This window comes from Canis lupus, chromosome 3 (assembly GCF_048164855.1).
Source record: "Canis lupus baileyi chromosome 3, mCanLup2.hap1, whole genome shotgun sequence".
NCBI lineage: Eukaryota > Metazoa > Chordata > Mammalia > Carnivora > Canidae > Canis > Canis lupus.
Genome location: NC_132840.1, coordinates 56,661,344 through 56,674,847, shown reverse-complemented (window position 1 = coordinate 56,674,847; position 13,504 = coordinate 56,661,344). Strand labels below are relative to the sequence as shown.

At 57.9% G+C, this 13,504-nt stretch overlaps 2 protein-coding genes across 11 annotated transcripts in view; one reads left to right on the top strand and one right to left on the bottom strand.

Annotated features, from left to right (window-relative positions):
- The window catches only part of ZBTB4 (zinc finger and BTB domain containing 4), an 18,573-nt gene extending 5,069 nt beyond the window's left edge, over positions 1–13,504 (bottom strand). Inside the window, exons 1-8 of one of the 8 annotated variants that reach the window (XM_072821329.1) lie at positions 9,567–9,710; positions 7,939–8,074; positions 7,795–7,856; positions 2,835–2,906; positions 2,464–2,559; positions 2,012–2,103; positions 1,683–1,752; positions 192–1,294 (exon numbers count right to left, since the gene is read on the bottom strand). In XM_072821329.1, coding sequence (XP_072677430.1) covers positions 192–1,294; positions 1,683–1,752; positions 2,012–2,103; positions 2,464–2,559; positions 2,835–2,876 — 1,403 coding nt within the window. In that variant the 5' untranslated portion in view covers positions 2,877–2,906; positions 7,795–7,856; positions 7,939–8,074; positions 9,567–9,710. Of the gene's footprint in view, positions 1–191; positions 1,295–1,682; positions 1,753–2,011; positions 2,104–2,463; positions 2,636–2,834; positions 2,907–7,794; positions 7,857–7,938; positions 8,075–9,566; positions 9,721–10,132; positions 10,290–12,103 lie in introns of those variants that run through there. The other 7 variants (XM_072821330.1, XM_072821331.1, XM_072821332.1 and 4 more) reach the window with 7 other exon arrangements.
- On the top strand, positions 10,642–13,421 carry SLC35G6 (solute carrier family 35 member G6). Of its 3 annotated transcripts, none has more exons than XM_072821346.1 (2): positions 10,642–11,128; positions 11,905–13,421. In XM_072821346.1, the coding sequence occupies exon 2, from the start codon at positions 12,079–12,081 to the stop codon at positions 12,916–12,918; it is 840 nt and encodes a 279-aa protein (XP_072677447.1). In that variant the 5' UTR covers positions 10,642–11,128; positions 11,905–12,078; the 3' UTR covers positions 12,919–13,421. The 3 variants fall into 3 exon arrangements, with proteins under 3 accessions (XP_072677447.1, XP_072677445.1, XP_072677446.1); XM_072821344.1 differs by lacking the exon at positions 10,642–11,128 and adding an exon at positions 11,145–11,430 and having other exon boundaries at positions 11,675–13,421; XM_072821345.1 differs by lacking the exon at positions 10,642–11,128 and adding an exon at positions 11,146–11,430.

Genomic DNA, 13,504 nt, shown 5'->3' with positions numbered 1-13,504 from the left:
AGGTGGCTGCACCAGTGACCTCAAGTAGGTGAGCAGGGGCAAGCAGGCCAGTCTCGGGGCAACTCCCTGGGCCCCATGCTCTGCCCGCCCCTGCCCCCTCCTTCCCCCTGTGGTCCCTGCGGGGTGATCCTGACCGCTCCACCACCACTGCCACCCAGCCACGGCCCCACCTCAGGCCCCAGGTCACTCACCTGCGCTCCCCAGTGTGCCACACCTCATGCTTGGTACGGTACTCAGCCAGCGCGAACACCTTCTCACAGTAGCGGCAGGGGTACTTCCTCCGCCAGGAGTGCACGTTGCTATGGCGCTTCAGGCTGGACAGGGTCACGTAGGAACGCTCGCAGGCTGCGCACACGTACAGCACGTGGCCGCCCACCACCTTTACCACGTGCTCAGGGCCGCCTCGGAAACCCACCGGGGCAGGCAGGGCTGAGGCATCCACTCCCGCGGGGCCGCTGGGGCCTGGGCCCCCCGATCCCAGCCCTGCAGGCCCCCGAGGGCCGGCCCCCCTTCGGCACTGGGCCTCGTGGGTCTGCAGACGCTTGGGATGGATGAAGCTTTTCCCGCATCGTGGGCAGGGGAGGGGCCGCCGAGGCAGGGGGTGCTGTGGGTCAGAGGCCTGGGCCTCAGCCCTGTCCCCCTCCCACTCCCCGGCTGGTCTGGGCCCTGGGCCAAAGCTATCATCTTCCGACTGCGAGGTGGCCATGGGGGCAGGGGCCGGAGGTACCCAGGCATCACCTCCCTCCCCCAGGCCCTGCAGGCGGGAGATGCCCAGACGTCGGCCCAGGGCTCCAATCTCTGCCACCGCTGCCCCGTCCCCTCCGCCGCCAGGTAGAGCAAGCCGGGCACTGTAGATGAAGTTGAGGACATCAGAGAAGGCAGCCGCCGGGACCCCTGGCAGCTCCAGGACCCGGGGTGGGGAGGATGTAGGGGGTGAGGCTGGAGGTGGGGAAGATGAGGAAGAGGAAGAAGAGGAAGAGGAGGAGGAAGAAGAGGAGGAGGAAGAGGAGGAGGAGGAGGAGGAGGAGGAAGAGGCAGCTGTGGTGGTGGCAGGGTTGGGGGCAGGGCCCCCAGTAACTGGTGGGAGGGGCAGTGGAGCTGAAGCAAGCAGGGCCTCTCTGAAGAAAGGACTAGAAGCAGCCAGGACACTGCGGTGAGCAGGGAACTTGGTGTCTCCAGCTATGAGGGTGACGTCACAGAAGAGGCCACGGAGACGCTGCTCATTGAGCTGGCGCAGGACGGCGGGGGCATGGGACGGGTCTGTCACCTCCGCTGGGGGGGGCATGGCGCAGGCCTAGACGGAGAAGAGGCCAGGGGAGCATGTCAGAGGCCAGGTGGAGGGGAGAGGCCTTGGAGGCTGTAGATCAGAGGCTGGGGGCAGAGGGACAAACTGCCAGCCACAGAAGGCAGGGGTTAACCTTAGCCACACCAATCTGGCCAGCATCCAGCCCTAGCATGTCAAACGTCTGTGACTAGAGGTGGCCAAGGGTAGCTCAGGTCGCAATGAAGGTCAAGGGGTCAGAGCCTCCAAAGTCACAGATTAGAGACGGAAGCAGCAGTTCCCCATGATGAGGACGACGACTAGTGACCACCTGGCAGGACTCCCCAGTCTCGGGAAACCGGCTGCCCTGTCTCACGTCCAGCTTCCAGCTTCCCACAGCCGCAGCTGCAGCACGTCTCACCTGAGAGCACAGCCAACATGGAGCAGAGCGGGGGTGCCTCAGTGATTCCCTGGTGTGGGGCCTCTTCCTTCTGTTGAAGAAACAAACCGCGTCCTCAGGAAGGGAGCTGGCGAGAAGGGAATCCAGGAGGTGGGGCTGGCACAGCACTTGAGGTCCGAGAGAGGACACCCGAGATGCTCTGCAGACCCTGACCCCCTCCCAGGGGCCTGCTGGGTTCTTGGTTTGGCAGCATCCAGTTGCACCTTGGAGGTCACACACTTTATTGCAAAGCCTTGTTCTGCCGGCCAGAGGAGTATAAGAACAAGATGATTTGCATATTCCCAATTCACCTCAAAACAACACAGCGGGCGTAGTTAGATCCCATAGGTCCAGGGACGCCTCTTGGATCGCTCTCACAGTCCCTTTGGCCCAATCTTCCGGGCTCAAAGAAAATCAAAGATTTGCATGTTGTCTTTCATTATAATAGTCTCATTTACATATCAAAATAGATTTGCTAGAGCTTTTTTATTGGACCCAACTGCTAGAGAGTCAATTCAGCAGAGAACTCCCCCCCCACACACACACACTTACACACACACCCTAGCCCCATAGATCTTAGAGGAGGTGCCAGGTGACCACCAAAGACCACAGATTCATACACACGACAGCTTGCTCCCATCTCTGGAGGGCACTGAAAAGGCCGCCAGACCCAGCATGAAGCTTGCATCCCACATCTTACTCTGAAAGCTGGTGGTGTTAAGACTTTGGCTTGACAAGGGGGAAAGGACATGCAACCCCTCACCTCATCTCTTGCTGGAAGGCCCATCCGAAAGAAGTAGCAGGCAACCCAAGTTTGAGTTGTGCTGGTCACTTTACAGAAAGTACACAGCCACTTCCCCTGTGGGCATAGTCAGGGCTTGAGGTCCCATTTTTCAACAGAAGGTCTTGAGTTCCAGAGCCACAGTCACACACAGCTGGTAATAACAGGGGGGTGCCTGTTCACAGAGTGGGGCTGGGCTCTTGACCCCTCTTGTCCACCCTTCATGAAACTTGGGAATGCTCTCCTTCCCAATGCCCCAGGCCACACGTCCTCTGCAGTACCCTGCATCAGGAGTTCCTCACGAATCCCTCTCTCCACTAAAAAACCATGCTCTTTTCCTGCTTATGACTCACACTATCTGGGCTGGAAGGCCTCCTTGCCACAGCCTGTTTCATGTTCCCAAAAAGACTGCTCTGATTCCTCTCCTGGAGAAGAAGGAAGGTGGTAAAGAGGGGTAATACTCAGAAGTCCTAACAACCCTAACTGGTAGGTACACACCAGTACGGGGCCAAGTGTCACCCCTTTAGTTGCTGGATCACAGATGGGGTGAGAATCCTGCAGAAGCATCCCTAACACCACCTCATGCGGACTGGTGTCCAGTTCAGGTCGTAAAGTGAGGAGAAAGGGAAAGCTCCCCCACCCCCATAAGCATAGTCCTTCCTGCTGGGGTCCCCAAGAGCCAATGCTTCACTTGTATGACCTCCTCTGCTCCTCATCACTACCCTATTAAGATTTTATTTTTAGGGACATGCTCAGGGGTTGAACGTTTGCCTTCAGCTCAGGGCGTGATCCCAGGGTCCAGGGATCTAGTCCGATATTGAGTTCCCTGCAAGGAGCCTCCTTCTCCCTCTGCCTGTGTCTCTCTCTGCCTCCCTTGGGTCTCTCATGAATAAGTAAAATCTACCAAAAAAAAAAAAAAATCTTATTTTTAAGTCATTTCTACACCCAACATGGGGGTCAAACTCATAGCGCTGAGGTCAAGAGTCACGTGCTCCATCAACTGAGCTGGCCAGGCGCCCCAGCTTCCCCATTTTAATTAGGCAGACTGAAGCTAAGATGTCAGGTAGCTTGCCCTAGGACGTGTGACTGGTTAGTAGCAGGGTTGGGGTCTGATACCAGCAAGTCTGACTTAGAAGCCTGTGTTGTTGGCTCTGTCAGGATGAAGAGCAGGTTTATAGCTGTGATACTGTGATACTATAGGAAATATGTATATTTGGTCTTCATCTCCATTCCTGACACAGAGCTCCTAAAACTCTTAGGGTTTTCCAAGGGATAGGGGGGATAGGAGCATCTTTTGTGCTAATATTTGGTCTCTGACCTTGGTCCCTGACATAGAACTCCTAAATCTTCTGGAGTTTCCTGGGTGACAGGAGCATCTTTTGTGCCTAATGAGGTGACCTTGGGGGTTTCCTGGGGAGCTTCAGGTTGGGGGCTAGTCACCAGAAAGCCCAAGCCATGTTTAGAAGCTTGGGGCTTTCAGTTCATCTTCCATGCAGGGGTGAGGGGCCGGAGACTGAGTTAATACTCGATCATGCCAACAGGATGAAATCTCCATAAAAATTTCTACACTATGGGGTTCAGAGAGCTTCTGGGTCAGACCATGTGACAGGAAGGCAGTGTACCCCAACTCGCAGAGACAGAAGGTCCTGTGCTCAGGACCTTTCTAGACTTCACCATATGTATCTCTTCATTTGGCTATTCCCCTGCATTATCGTATCCTTTATTATGCAATAACCAAGAAACCTAAGCAAGTATCACCCTCAATTCTACGAGCCATTCTAGCAAATTCTCTGAGCTGAAGAGGGGGTCGTGGGAAACCTCCATTTACAGCTGGTTGGTCAGCAGTATGGGAGGCCCAGACTTAGGACATCTGAAACGGGCAGTCTCATGGTGGTGAGTCCCCTTAATCTGTGGGATCGAACTGTATCCCCAGGTAGATGATATTAGGATCAGATCAAATTGTAGGATCCCCAGCTGGTGTCAGAGAATTGGTGTGTAAAACTCACCCCCCCCCCCATTTGTACTCACAGGTGCTGTGAGGAGATAATATAGAAAACCAGTTGTTTTTCTTTCAACAGCATCCACTAGGGGCCCACTGGCCCATCTAGTACCTTTGTGAAAATCAGAGGAAGGGAAAAAAAATTCGAGGAGGGCCCCCCCTTCCTCCACAGGTAGCAGGCCTGTGCAGGTGAGCTCCAGGCCCCGCCCCTCCCATTGGCCAGGCCTGCCCACCTGCACAGGCGCTTAGGCTTGGCGCCTACTGCTGTGTGGCTGTATGCTGACAGCCAAGGCACCTGCGGAAAGCCTGTCAGGGCTCCTTAGAACTGCGGGGGTCCAAGGCCAGTGGGGCCCTTAGAAATCACCTGGGAGCATCACCATCGTGGTCCTTGTAGCTGCCACATATGAAATACTTAGCACAGTGCTAAGCATTTTATCTGCGTCATTTCATTTCAACACTCAAAAGAACCCCAGATAAGCAACAGCAGGGGCCGTCATCTGCCCCACCGTACAGATGAGTAAACTGAGGCTTTCAATATGCCAAACTCCTCCCCTGAAAGTGGAGAGGACGCAATGGTGGGGTGACCAGCCTCCCCACCCCCACCCCGTCTCGTTGCTAACCAAGCTGGAGTTTGGAACCAGCTCTCTGGAGTTCAGCTGCCCATCACTGACAGTCATAACCTTACGGGGTTTTACAAAAGTAAAGACATTAGTTATGTGATCCTGGGCAAGTTTCCTAACCTCTCTATATTTCAGTTTCTTTGTCTGTGGGGAGGGGGGGAATAATGAGTAGTTCCTGCATGGCACAGTTGTTTGTAGAGATTAAACCAGTTCCTAACCAGCAGTACCTAAAAGAGTACTTGGTAAGTGCCCAAGAAATGCTAGCTCTTATTATTATCTTGGAAACTCAGTCCCGGAAAGCGGTGGAGGGAAGTGGTATAGAGAAGAGGGGGCAGAAATCAGGCTTATGGTAGGTTTGGTGGTTCTGTGTTTTTTTAAGTTTTTTATTTGTTTTCACAGTTTCTTCTCCACCCTTGACTGGCTATGTGATCTGAGAGATGTGACTGAGCTGGGGTTCTGAGCACCGCCACCAGACATGCTTTGCCTCTTGCTGTTCCCTCTGCCTCCGAAACGTTCTTTCCTCAGATGGCCCCATGCCTCGGCGTCCCACCTCCTAGAAGCCTAGCCTCAAGGTGCCTTCTCCTGGAGGCCTTCATGGCTGCCCCCACATGCCTCAACTTCCTATGCCTCTCCTCTATGATGCCTCCTTAGCACTTAGCAAAGCATAGTGTTCATTTATTTCTAGAACGTAAGCTCCAAGGGAGGGAGGTTGTCACTGCTTTGCTCACTGCTCTCATCAATGCCTAGACCAGTTCCTGGTACATAATGGGGGATTTCTGTTATTTTTAAAAAATATTTTATTGGGATCCCTGGGTGGCGCAGCGGTTTGGCGCCTGCCTTTGGCCCGGGGCACGATCCTGGAGACCCAGGATCAAATCCCACGTCGGGCTCCCGGTGCATGGAGCCGGCTTCTCCCTCTGCCTGTGTCTCTGCCTCTCTGTCTCTCTCTGTGTGACTATCATGAATAAGTAAATAAAATCTTAAAAAAAATATTTTATTTACTTATTTGATGGAGAGATAGAGCATGCACAAACAGGGGGAGCAGCAGGTAGAGGCAGAGGCAAAGGGATAAGCAGGATCCCTGCTGAGTAGGGAGCCCCACATGGGACTCGATCCCAGGACCCCAGGCCTGTGACCTGAGCTGAAGGCAGATGCCCAACCAACTGAGCCACCCAGGTGTCCCATAATGGGAGATTTCAAAAATATTTTTTAAATATTTTATTTATTTATTCATGATAGACATAGACTGAGAGAGAAAGAGGCAGAGACACAGGCAGAGGGAGAAGCAAGCTCCATGCAGGGAGCCTGATGTGGGACTTGATCCCAGGACTCCAGGATCAACACCCCGGACCAAAGGCTGGTGCTAAACCGCTGAGCCACCCAGGGATCCCCTCAAAAATATTTTGGTGAACGAATGAACCTGCCTTCTTCAAAGCCTTCATGGGGTCTGTCCACCCTCAGGAAAGAAGCCACCCTTAGTGCTGGACAGAGCTGGCCAGCAGCTGGGGAAGAGCAGGATGACATGACCACTTCTGGGGGGCTCACGCTTTGCCTCATATACTTCCAGGGTTTGACATGGATTGTCTCGCTGAATGGTTTTCTCAGAACGGCCACCCAGAGTTGGCATTTATGTTACCCCAATTTCACAGATGAGAAAACTGAGACTCATAGAGGGATCTACCCTGCTCAAGGTCACACCGCTTGGGAGCACCAGGCTCAAAATTCAGATCCAGACTTGTCTGAACCCAGATGCTAAGTCTTTTCCCTCTGTCAGACCACCAGATCCTGCCCTGAAGGGGCCTATGGCCTGGCGGTGGATTACAGAAATCACCACATAAGGTCTCACGTGCTAAGCCTTAACTGTGTCATGCCTGACTCCGCCCTTTCCTTCACTCCCAGGGCCAGCCCTCACCAGGCAGGGTCGGATCTGCGGCCCAGCTTGGGAACAGCCCTGGAAGACTTCCCTCCAACCCGCCTCTGGCCCCTGGACTAGCTTAGGCCCTGGTTAACACTTGCCTGGCCCAAGGTTATTCCTCTGCCTTTAGGCCTACCGCCCACCCCCTAGCCCTCCACTCACTGAGGGTCCCTGTCCGCAGAGACCTCAGGCAGTATCAGTCCTGGGCTCAGTAATTTTCCCTGGTCCCTACTCGCTTGGGAATATAATTCAAATCGCTCTGCCAGCCATTCAAGGGTCCAGTTCCAATCTTCCTTCCCAATCCTGCCTTGAGTTAGACTCCCTTCAAGCACCCACAGGGCTCTCCCACCTCAACCGGCTACACAGCACCCCTGTCTTTGCCTGTGCTGGCTCTTCTGCCAGAAATGCAACCTTTACCTAGCCTCTTCCTAAAACCCTCTAAAATGTAACTCCAGTACTACCCCCCTCTTGACTCCCCCTGACTCACAGGACAAGGGATTATCTCTCCTGCGCCTGGCTCTGGCTCGTCAACATTTGGTGCTCCCGTGGCCAGCTCTCCCTAGGCTGGGACTCCCCAAGTCATTGTCTAAGCACACAGGTCTTCTGAGACAGATTGGTACTGGGTGCTAAGTTCTGCAGAAACTGGGGAGAAGTGTGTGTGCATGGGGGTGGGTGCAGAGAGAGGCCCACAGAAGGCTTCATTCAGAAAGGCAACAGAGAACAGCGTCAGAGAGCACAGGATCTAGAGCCTGACTGCCGGGGTTCAAATCCAGCTTTACCTCTTCCCAGCTAAGTGGCTTTGGGCAGATTACTTAACTTCTCTGGGCCTCAGCTGTCTCATCTGAAAAAGGGAGATGATTAGAACACCTACTTCCACGGCGTGCTGTAGAGAGTAAATGAATGATCATATATGTAAAACGCACCGAGAACAGTGCCTGGTACGCTGTACGTGCTCAGTAAGGGTTTACTGCTATTGTTACAAGCCAGGCCCTGAGAAGGGCACGGCCCCCCAATCTGTACCTAATTTCCAGGTATGTACTCCAGGCGCCACTTGCACCCCTGTTGGAAGATAGGCAGGGAATTAGCCCCATTTTATAGACCGGGAGCCAGGGCTCACTCAGCCCCATCCCCCTACATAACCAACCCCTCCCCCAGCCAGGCCAGGTGCAGCACACTGCACGCACACACACACACACACCCCTACATGAGGGCCCAGGCAGTAAAGGTGAGGAAAACCTGTTCTGAGCAATCTGCCTAGTGAGCGAATTCCATTCCCAGACCCTTCCACAGTGGCAGAAGCAGTGCCGTGTGCGTCACAGAGGAGCAGGAAAAGCAGAGGTACTCAGAAGGGGGGCAGAGAGAGGGTGAAGCAGGAGGATGGGATTGAAAACTTCGTGTTTCTTTTTTCCATTTCAGTGACAAGAGTCACACCCGGCCTTTACATAAACATGTCCAAGAAGCCACCCTGTCCAAATGTGGTTTCCTTGCAGCCACCAGGCCTCTCCTCTCGGTGACCCTGACACGCTGGGCAGGCCTCGAGGGGGGCAAGCACTCAGACCCCGAACAGAGCCTGACTGGGCCACCTCGCCACCACCCAGGCCTCCCGCCTGCTGCCCTTGCTCTGCCCCATGTTTATCTGCCTGCCTCCTTCGTAACACAGCCCCACAGCAGCCCCACACGGCCACTGAAACGCGCAGAAGACAGACACGCACACGGCTAGTGGCTGATCTCCCAAGTCTGAGGCCCACATTGCCCTTGTCACGCCACCTCCCTCCCCACAAGTGTTTTCTGACCAGCTCGCTGCCCAGTCCAAGAGCACGGACAGGCTCCCACAAACAACGTCACAAAAGAATCCCATAGAGAATGTTACAGACACACAACCTTCCCCTCGCCCAGCTGCCCACGATCCCATAAACACAACCGGCACATTCCACCTGGAGCCCCTCACACGGCGGTGCCCTGCTGCCCTACAGGTACCTGGGACACACCCTGGGGCTTCTCCCAGGCCCCAGATCATCAGGACTTGAGTTACAGACGTGCTGCCCCCATGCAACTCACTCAACACACAGATCCACAGACACATCCTGTGGGCCATCCTTGCCAACACCAGACCACACCTTGGCGGGGCCACGGAAAGGGGACCCGGACGTGACACCTTCCGACCCAAAGGTACACAACAGGCCCCTTGGAACAGGCACATACACGCTGCACTCTGGTGCCCTCCACAGCACACACATTAACCACGCCAGCTATGCAGAAAACAACAGTTCATAAATAGTTCATGTGCGCAGCAAAAGACACATACGTGCAAGAAAACACATGCTGGCAAAAAACATACATAAAACCACACATCTGACAAACTCCGCATGGATTGTGCCCTGCTTTCCAATGCGGACCTGTCACCCAAAGCCAGGGGGCCACATCTTGTAATTCTGCCCCGCACCACTGGACACCCCTCCATCAGGCTCTCTGTGCCCGTGGCTCTGGGAGGGCCCTGCCCGGACCCCCTGGCTGCCAGACCAACAAACAGTGGTGCCCGGGAGAGGTTTACCTTGCCCCACAACTCAGCAGGAGACACACAATCTCCAGGGCTCGCAGCCACAAGCCTGCCCCGAAGGCACGACGGCTCCGGGGCCCCCGCTCGCCCTGCGCACCCCGCACACCCCAACTCCGGGGCGCCGGGCGGCCCACCCCTCCCCCTCTCTGCCTGGCTCCTACGCCATCGCCCTCCCAGCAGCTTTGCAGCGCCGGCCCGGGCTCACACCCGCCCCACCCCACCCCCAACCTGCCCCCCGGGGGGGGGCCCCCGGCTGCAGAATTAACCCTTGGGGAGGGGAAGGAGCGCGGCCCCCTCCCCGGGCCCGGCCGATCGCGCCCCCCGCCGCCGCCGCCGGGTCGGACGCCGCACCGGGGCCCCCTTAGTCGCCCCCCGCGCCGCGCGCGCCTGGAGGCGGGGCCAAGCTCAGCCCCCGACCCCGAGCCCCCAGGTCAAGCCCGGAGGGGAGACGGCACCGCGCGGGGCGCGGCTCGGGCCCCCGCTGCGCCGGGCAGCGTGGAGGGGGCCCGGCCGTTGGCTCCGGTCCGCCCTGGCCCTGCCCGGTTCGCCCCGGGGCCCACCTGACTGCGATGGCGCCGCGTCCGCCAGGCCCGGCTCATCCCCGTGGCCGCCCCCGGCCGCTCCGGTTTCGCCCGCCTCCAGCTCCGGCTCCGGCTCCTGCCCCGGCCCCCCCCAGCGCCCGGCCCCGGCCCGGCCCCGCCGCCGCCGCTGCCGCCGCTGACATCATCGGCTCCCCCCCGCCCCGGTCCTACCCCCACCCCCACCCCCGGAAACAGTACCCCCCCCAGCGCCGCCGCCGCCGAGAGGAGGCCGGCGCCGCGCAGCCGATACCGACGCGGGGCTCCGGGCTCGGGCTCCGGGGCGAGCGCGCCCGACGGCCTCGGCCCAGACCGATCCCCGTACCGGCACGGCGCAGGAGCGCGGGGCTGCCGGACCGCTGGGCACCGGGCGAGTGGGCCTGGCCGCCGCAGCCCCTCGGGCCCTCACGACCCCCCACTCCCGGGCAAGGGACGCCCCCCCCCACCCGCCCCCTGCACGCCCTTCACTCGGCGGCGGGTCCCGGAGCACGCACACCCTCTCGCAGACACACAACATGGCAGGCTCACAATCCGGCCCAGGGGGACCCACAGACCCGGGCTCAGCACTCTCATGGGGGCGCGGGGGAGGGAGCAGCCCTGGACCCAGGCACATGCCCACCCTCCCCAGATATGCACAGGGCCCCCCAGCAGGCTGGCGGCCAGGCAGGCCCCAGCCCTCCACAGCAAGCACACTAAATGACTACCAGTGCAGATGGACACGCAGCTTCCTATTTTGTCCCCACCGGCAGGAATATCCACATCTATGTACTTCTGCATAAATGCAGAGGCCCTGGCGCGTGCCTCCTGGGAGGGCACCAACAAAACGCCAGGTGCAAGCTCACGCACAAGAAACACACATTCCTGAAACTCCAGAGGGACAGTCCCAGAGACTCCTCCCTGGCGTTCAAAAATTCAAAACTCGGGACACAGAGAAGCCAGGCCTCAGAGCTCCTTCCCGCAAAACGGTTCTGAAACAAGGTGAGACGTAAGTAAATAACTTAATATGAAGCCAAAGGAGTCTCATCACAGAGCTACTCATAAAAGAGAACGAGACCAACTGTGGGGCCGGAGAGACAGACAAAGCAAGCCAGGTTGGAAACAATGAGAAACTAGGCCCACCCCCACCTCAGGAAGGTTCCAGGGAAGAACCTCCCACCCCCACCTCAGGAAGGTTCCAGGGAAGAACCCCACTCCCACTCCAACCAGGTCACAAGGGCTGGAGCTCTGAAGGGCCCAGGCCCCCTGAGCCAGGAGTCGAGGAGGAAGTCCAAGGATAGATGGTGAGTGTGGGGGTCAGGGAGGCAAAGCCCCCTTCCCTGTAGCTCCTGGCCACTCCCTTTTGTCTTCCCCTTAAACCTCCCGGCTGTCCTGGAGACACCTACAAATGAAACTCACAATGGTGTACCCAGATGTCCCCCCACCGGAACCTGTGACATCACACAGACACGCAGCATCTGAGGCTGCCTCCCCTTCCCCAAACCGACAGAGCACCCCTGAGTCCTCTCTTTCTTCTCTCCTGGACAGCATACCCAGAGAAACGCGATGCTCCAGGACCACTCACCCCGTTTCGTGCTTTAGAGAGACCCAAGGCCCACACTGTACCACTTCATCCAGTTACAGGCCCCTTCTAGCTGCTGGGAGCCCTCCTCAGCAAGGCAGCCTGGCCCGCTACTGTCCTGCGAGGTCTCTGACCCCAGCCTGGGTTCCGCCCTGCCCGGGTCCCCCTAATGCCCGAGCTCCTTTCTCCCTCACAGGCTGGCAGTCACCCCTACTTCAACCTGCCCGACTTCACCCAGCCATCACCGCCCTCCACTCCGCCCAGCCTCCCCTCGCACCAGCGCTGCCGGCCCTCCGACGCCACCAAGGGCCTGCTTGTGGCCCTGCTGGGTGGGGGCCTGCCCGCTGGCTTCGTGGGCCCCTTCTCCCGTATGGCTTACCAGGCTTCTCACTTACCCTCGCTGGAGCTGCTCATCTGTCGCTGTCTCTTCCACCTCCCCATTGCCCTGATACTTAAACTGCGTGGTGACCCACTGTTGGGGCCTCCTGATGTCCGGGGCCGGGCCTGCCTCCACGCCCTGCTCAACGTCCTCAGCATTGGATGCGCCTACAGCGCCGTTCAGGTGGTGCCTGCTGGCAACGCGGCCACGGTCCGCAAAGGTTCTTCCACCGTCTGCTCTGCCCTCCTCGCCCTTTGCCTCGAGAGCCAGGGCCTCAGCGGCTACGACTGGTGTGGCCTGTTGGGCAGCACCCTGGGACTCATCATCATTGTGGGACCTGGACTAGGGACACTGCAGGAGGGGACCACGGGCCTCTACACCGCCCTGGGCTACGTACTAGCGTTCCTGGGCGGCCTGGCACTGTCGCTGGGGCTTCTGGTGTATCGCTCCCTGGACTTCCCCTCTTGCCTACCCACAGTGGCCTTCCTGTTTGGCCTGGTGGGGCTGGTGGGGTCTGTGCCGGGCCTCTTTGTCCTGCAGACGCCTGTGCTGCCCAATGATCCTCTGAGTTGGAGCTGCGTGGGGGCAGTGGGGATCCTGGCCCTGGTCTCCTTTGTGTGTGTGAGCTATGCAGTCACTAAGGCCCACCCCGCCCTGGTGTGCGCCGTCCTGCACTCTGAGGTCGTGGTGGCCCTCATGTTGCAGTATTATGTACTCTATGAGACCGTGGCACCTTCTGACATCATGGGGGCAGGGGTGGTGTTGGGCAGCATCGCCATCATCACCGCCCAGAACCTCAGCTGTGAGAGGGAAGGGCAGGTGGAGGAATGAGATCAGACTTGAGAGCCTGGGGGTTGGGGGGGTGGGCAGGGGGAAATAGGAGGAGGAGAGACTGTAATACAAACACTAGGAGAGCAAGTGACTGGAAAGAACTGGTGCAGAAGAGGGACACCCCTTGTAGGTGAGGGTGACCCCGAGACTTGGCAGAGAGGGGCTGCCTAGATAGAAGACCTGGAACAAGTGTGAGAACCCGGAGATGTACAGTCTAGGCTGGGGCTGGGGGATCATAAGTAAGGGCTGAGATCCGAGCAGCAAACCTGGCCTCATGCCATGCGGGGCCCCGGAGGGGAGGCTTTTACCCTAGAGAGAAAAGCATGGGGGATGGAGTGTTGGGGGCTTTCAGGCAAGCGGACAGAGCACACAGCGAGCAGCTGGGGCGAGGGAGTGTGCCTTTTCTTCCCGGACAGTTTCCTTCCCTCACGGTTATGCTCCCCCCACCCCCACCCCGGGTGGTGACGTGACATTGACATCAAACAAGGATCACTCTGAATGTGGCTGTGCCGTTGGTGTCATCTCTGCTTTGGAAGGAGAGTGAAAGTCCTACTCCGCTCTCATTGGAGAATCCCTTGGGATCCCT

Bases quoted from the DNA above. Each gene is read 5' to 3' on its own strand.
- SLC35G6 (XM_072821344.1), top strand. From the start codon at position 11,878: ATGCCCGAGCTCCTTTCTCCCTCACAGGCTGGCAGTCACCCCTACTTC.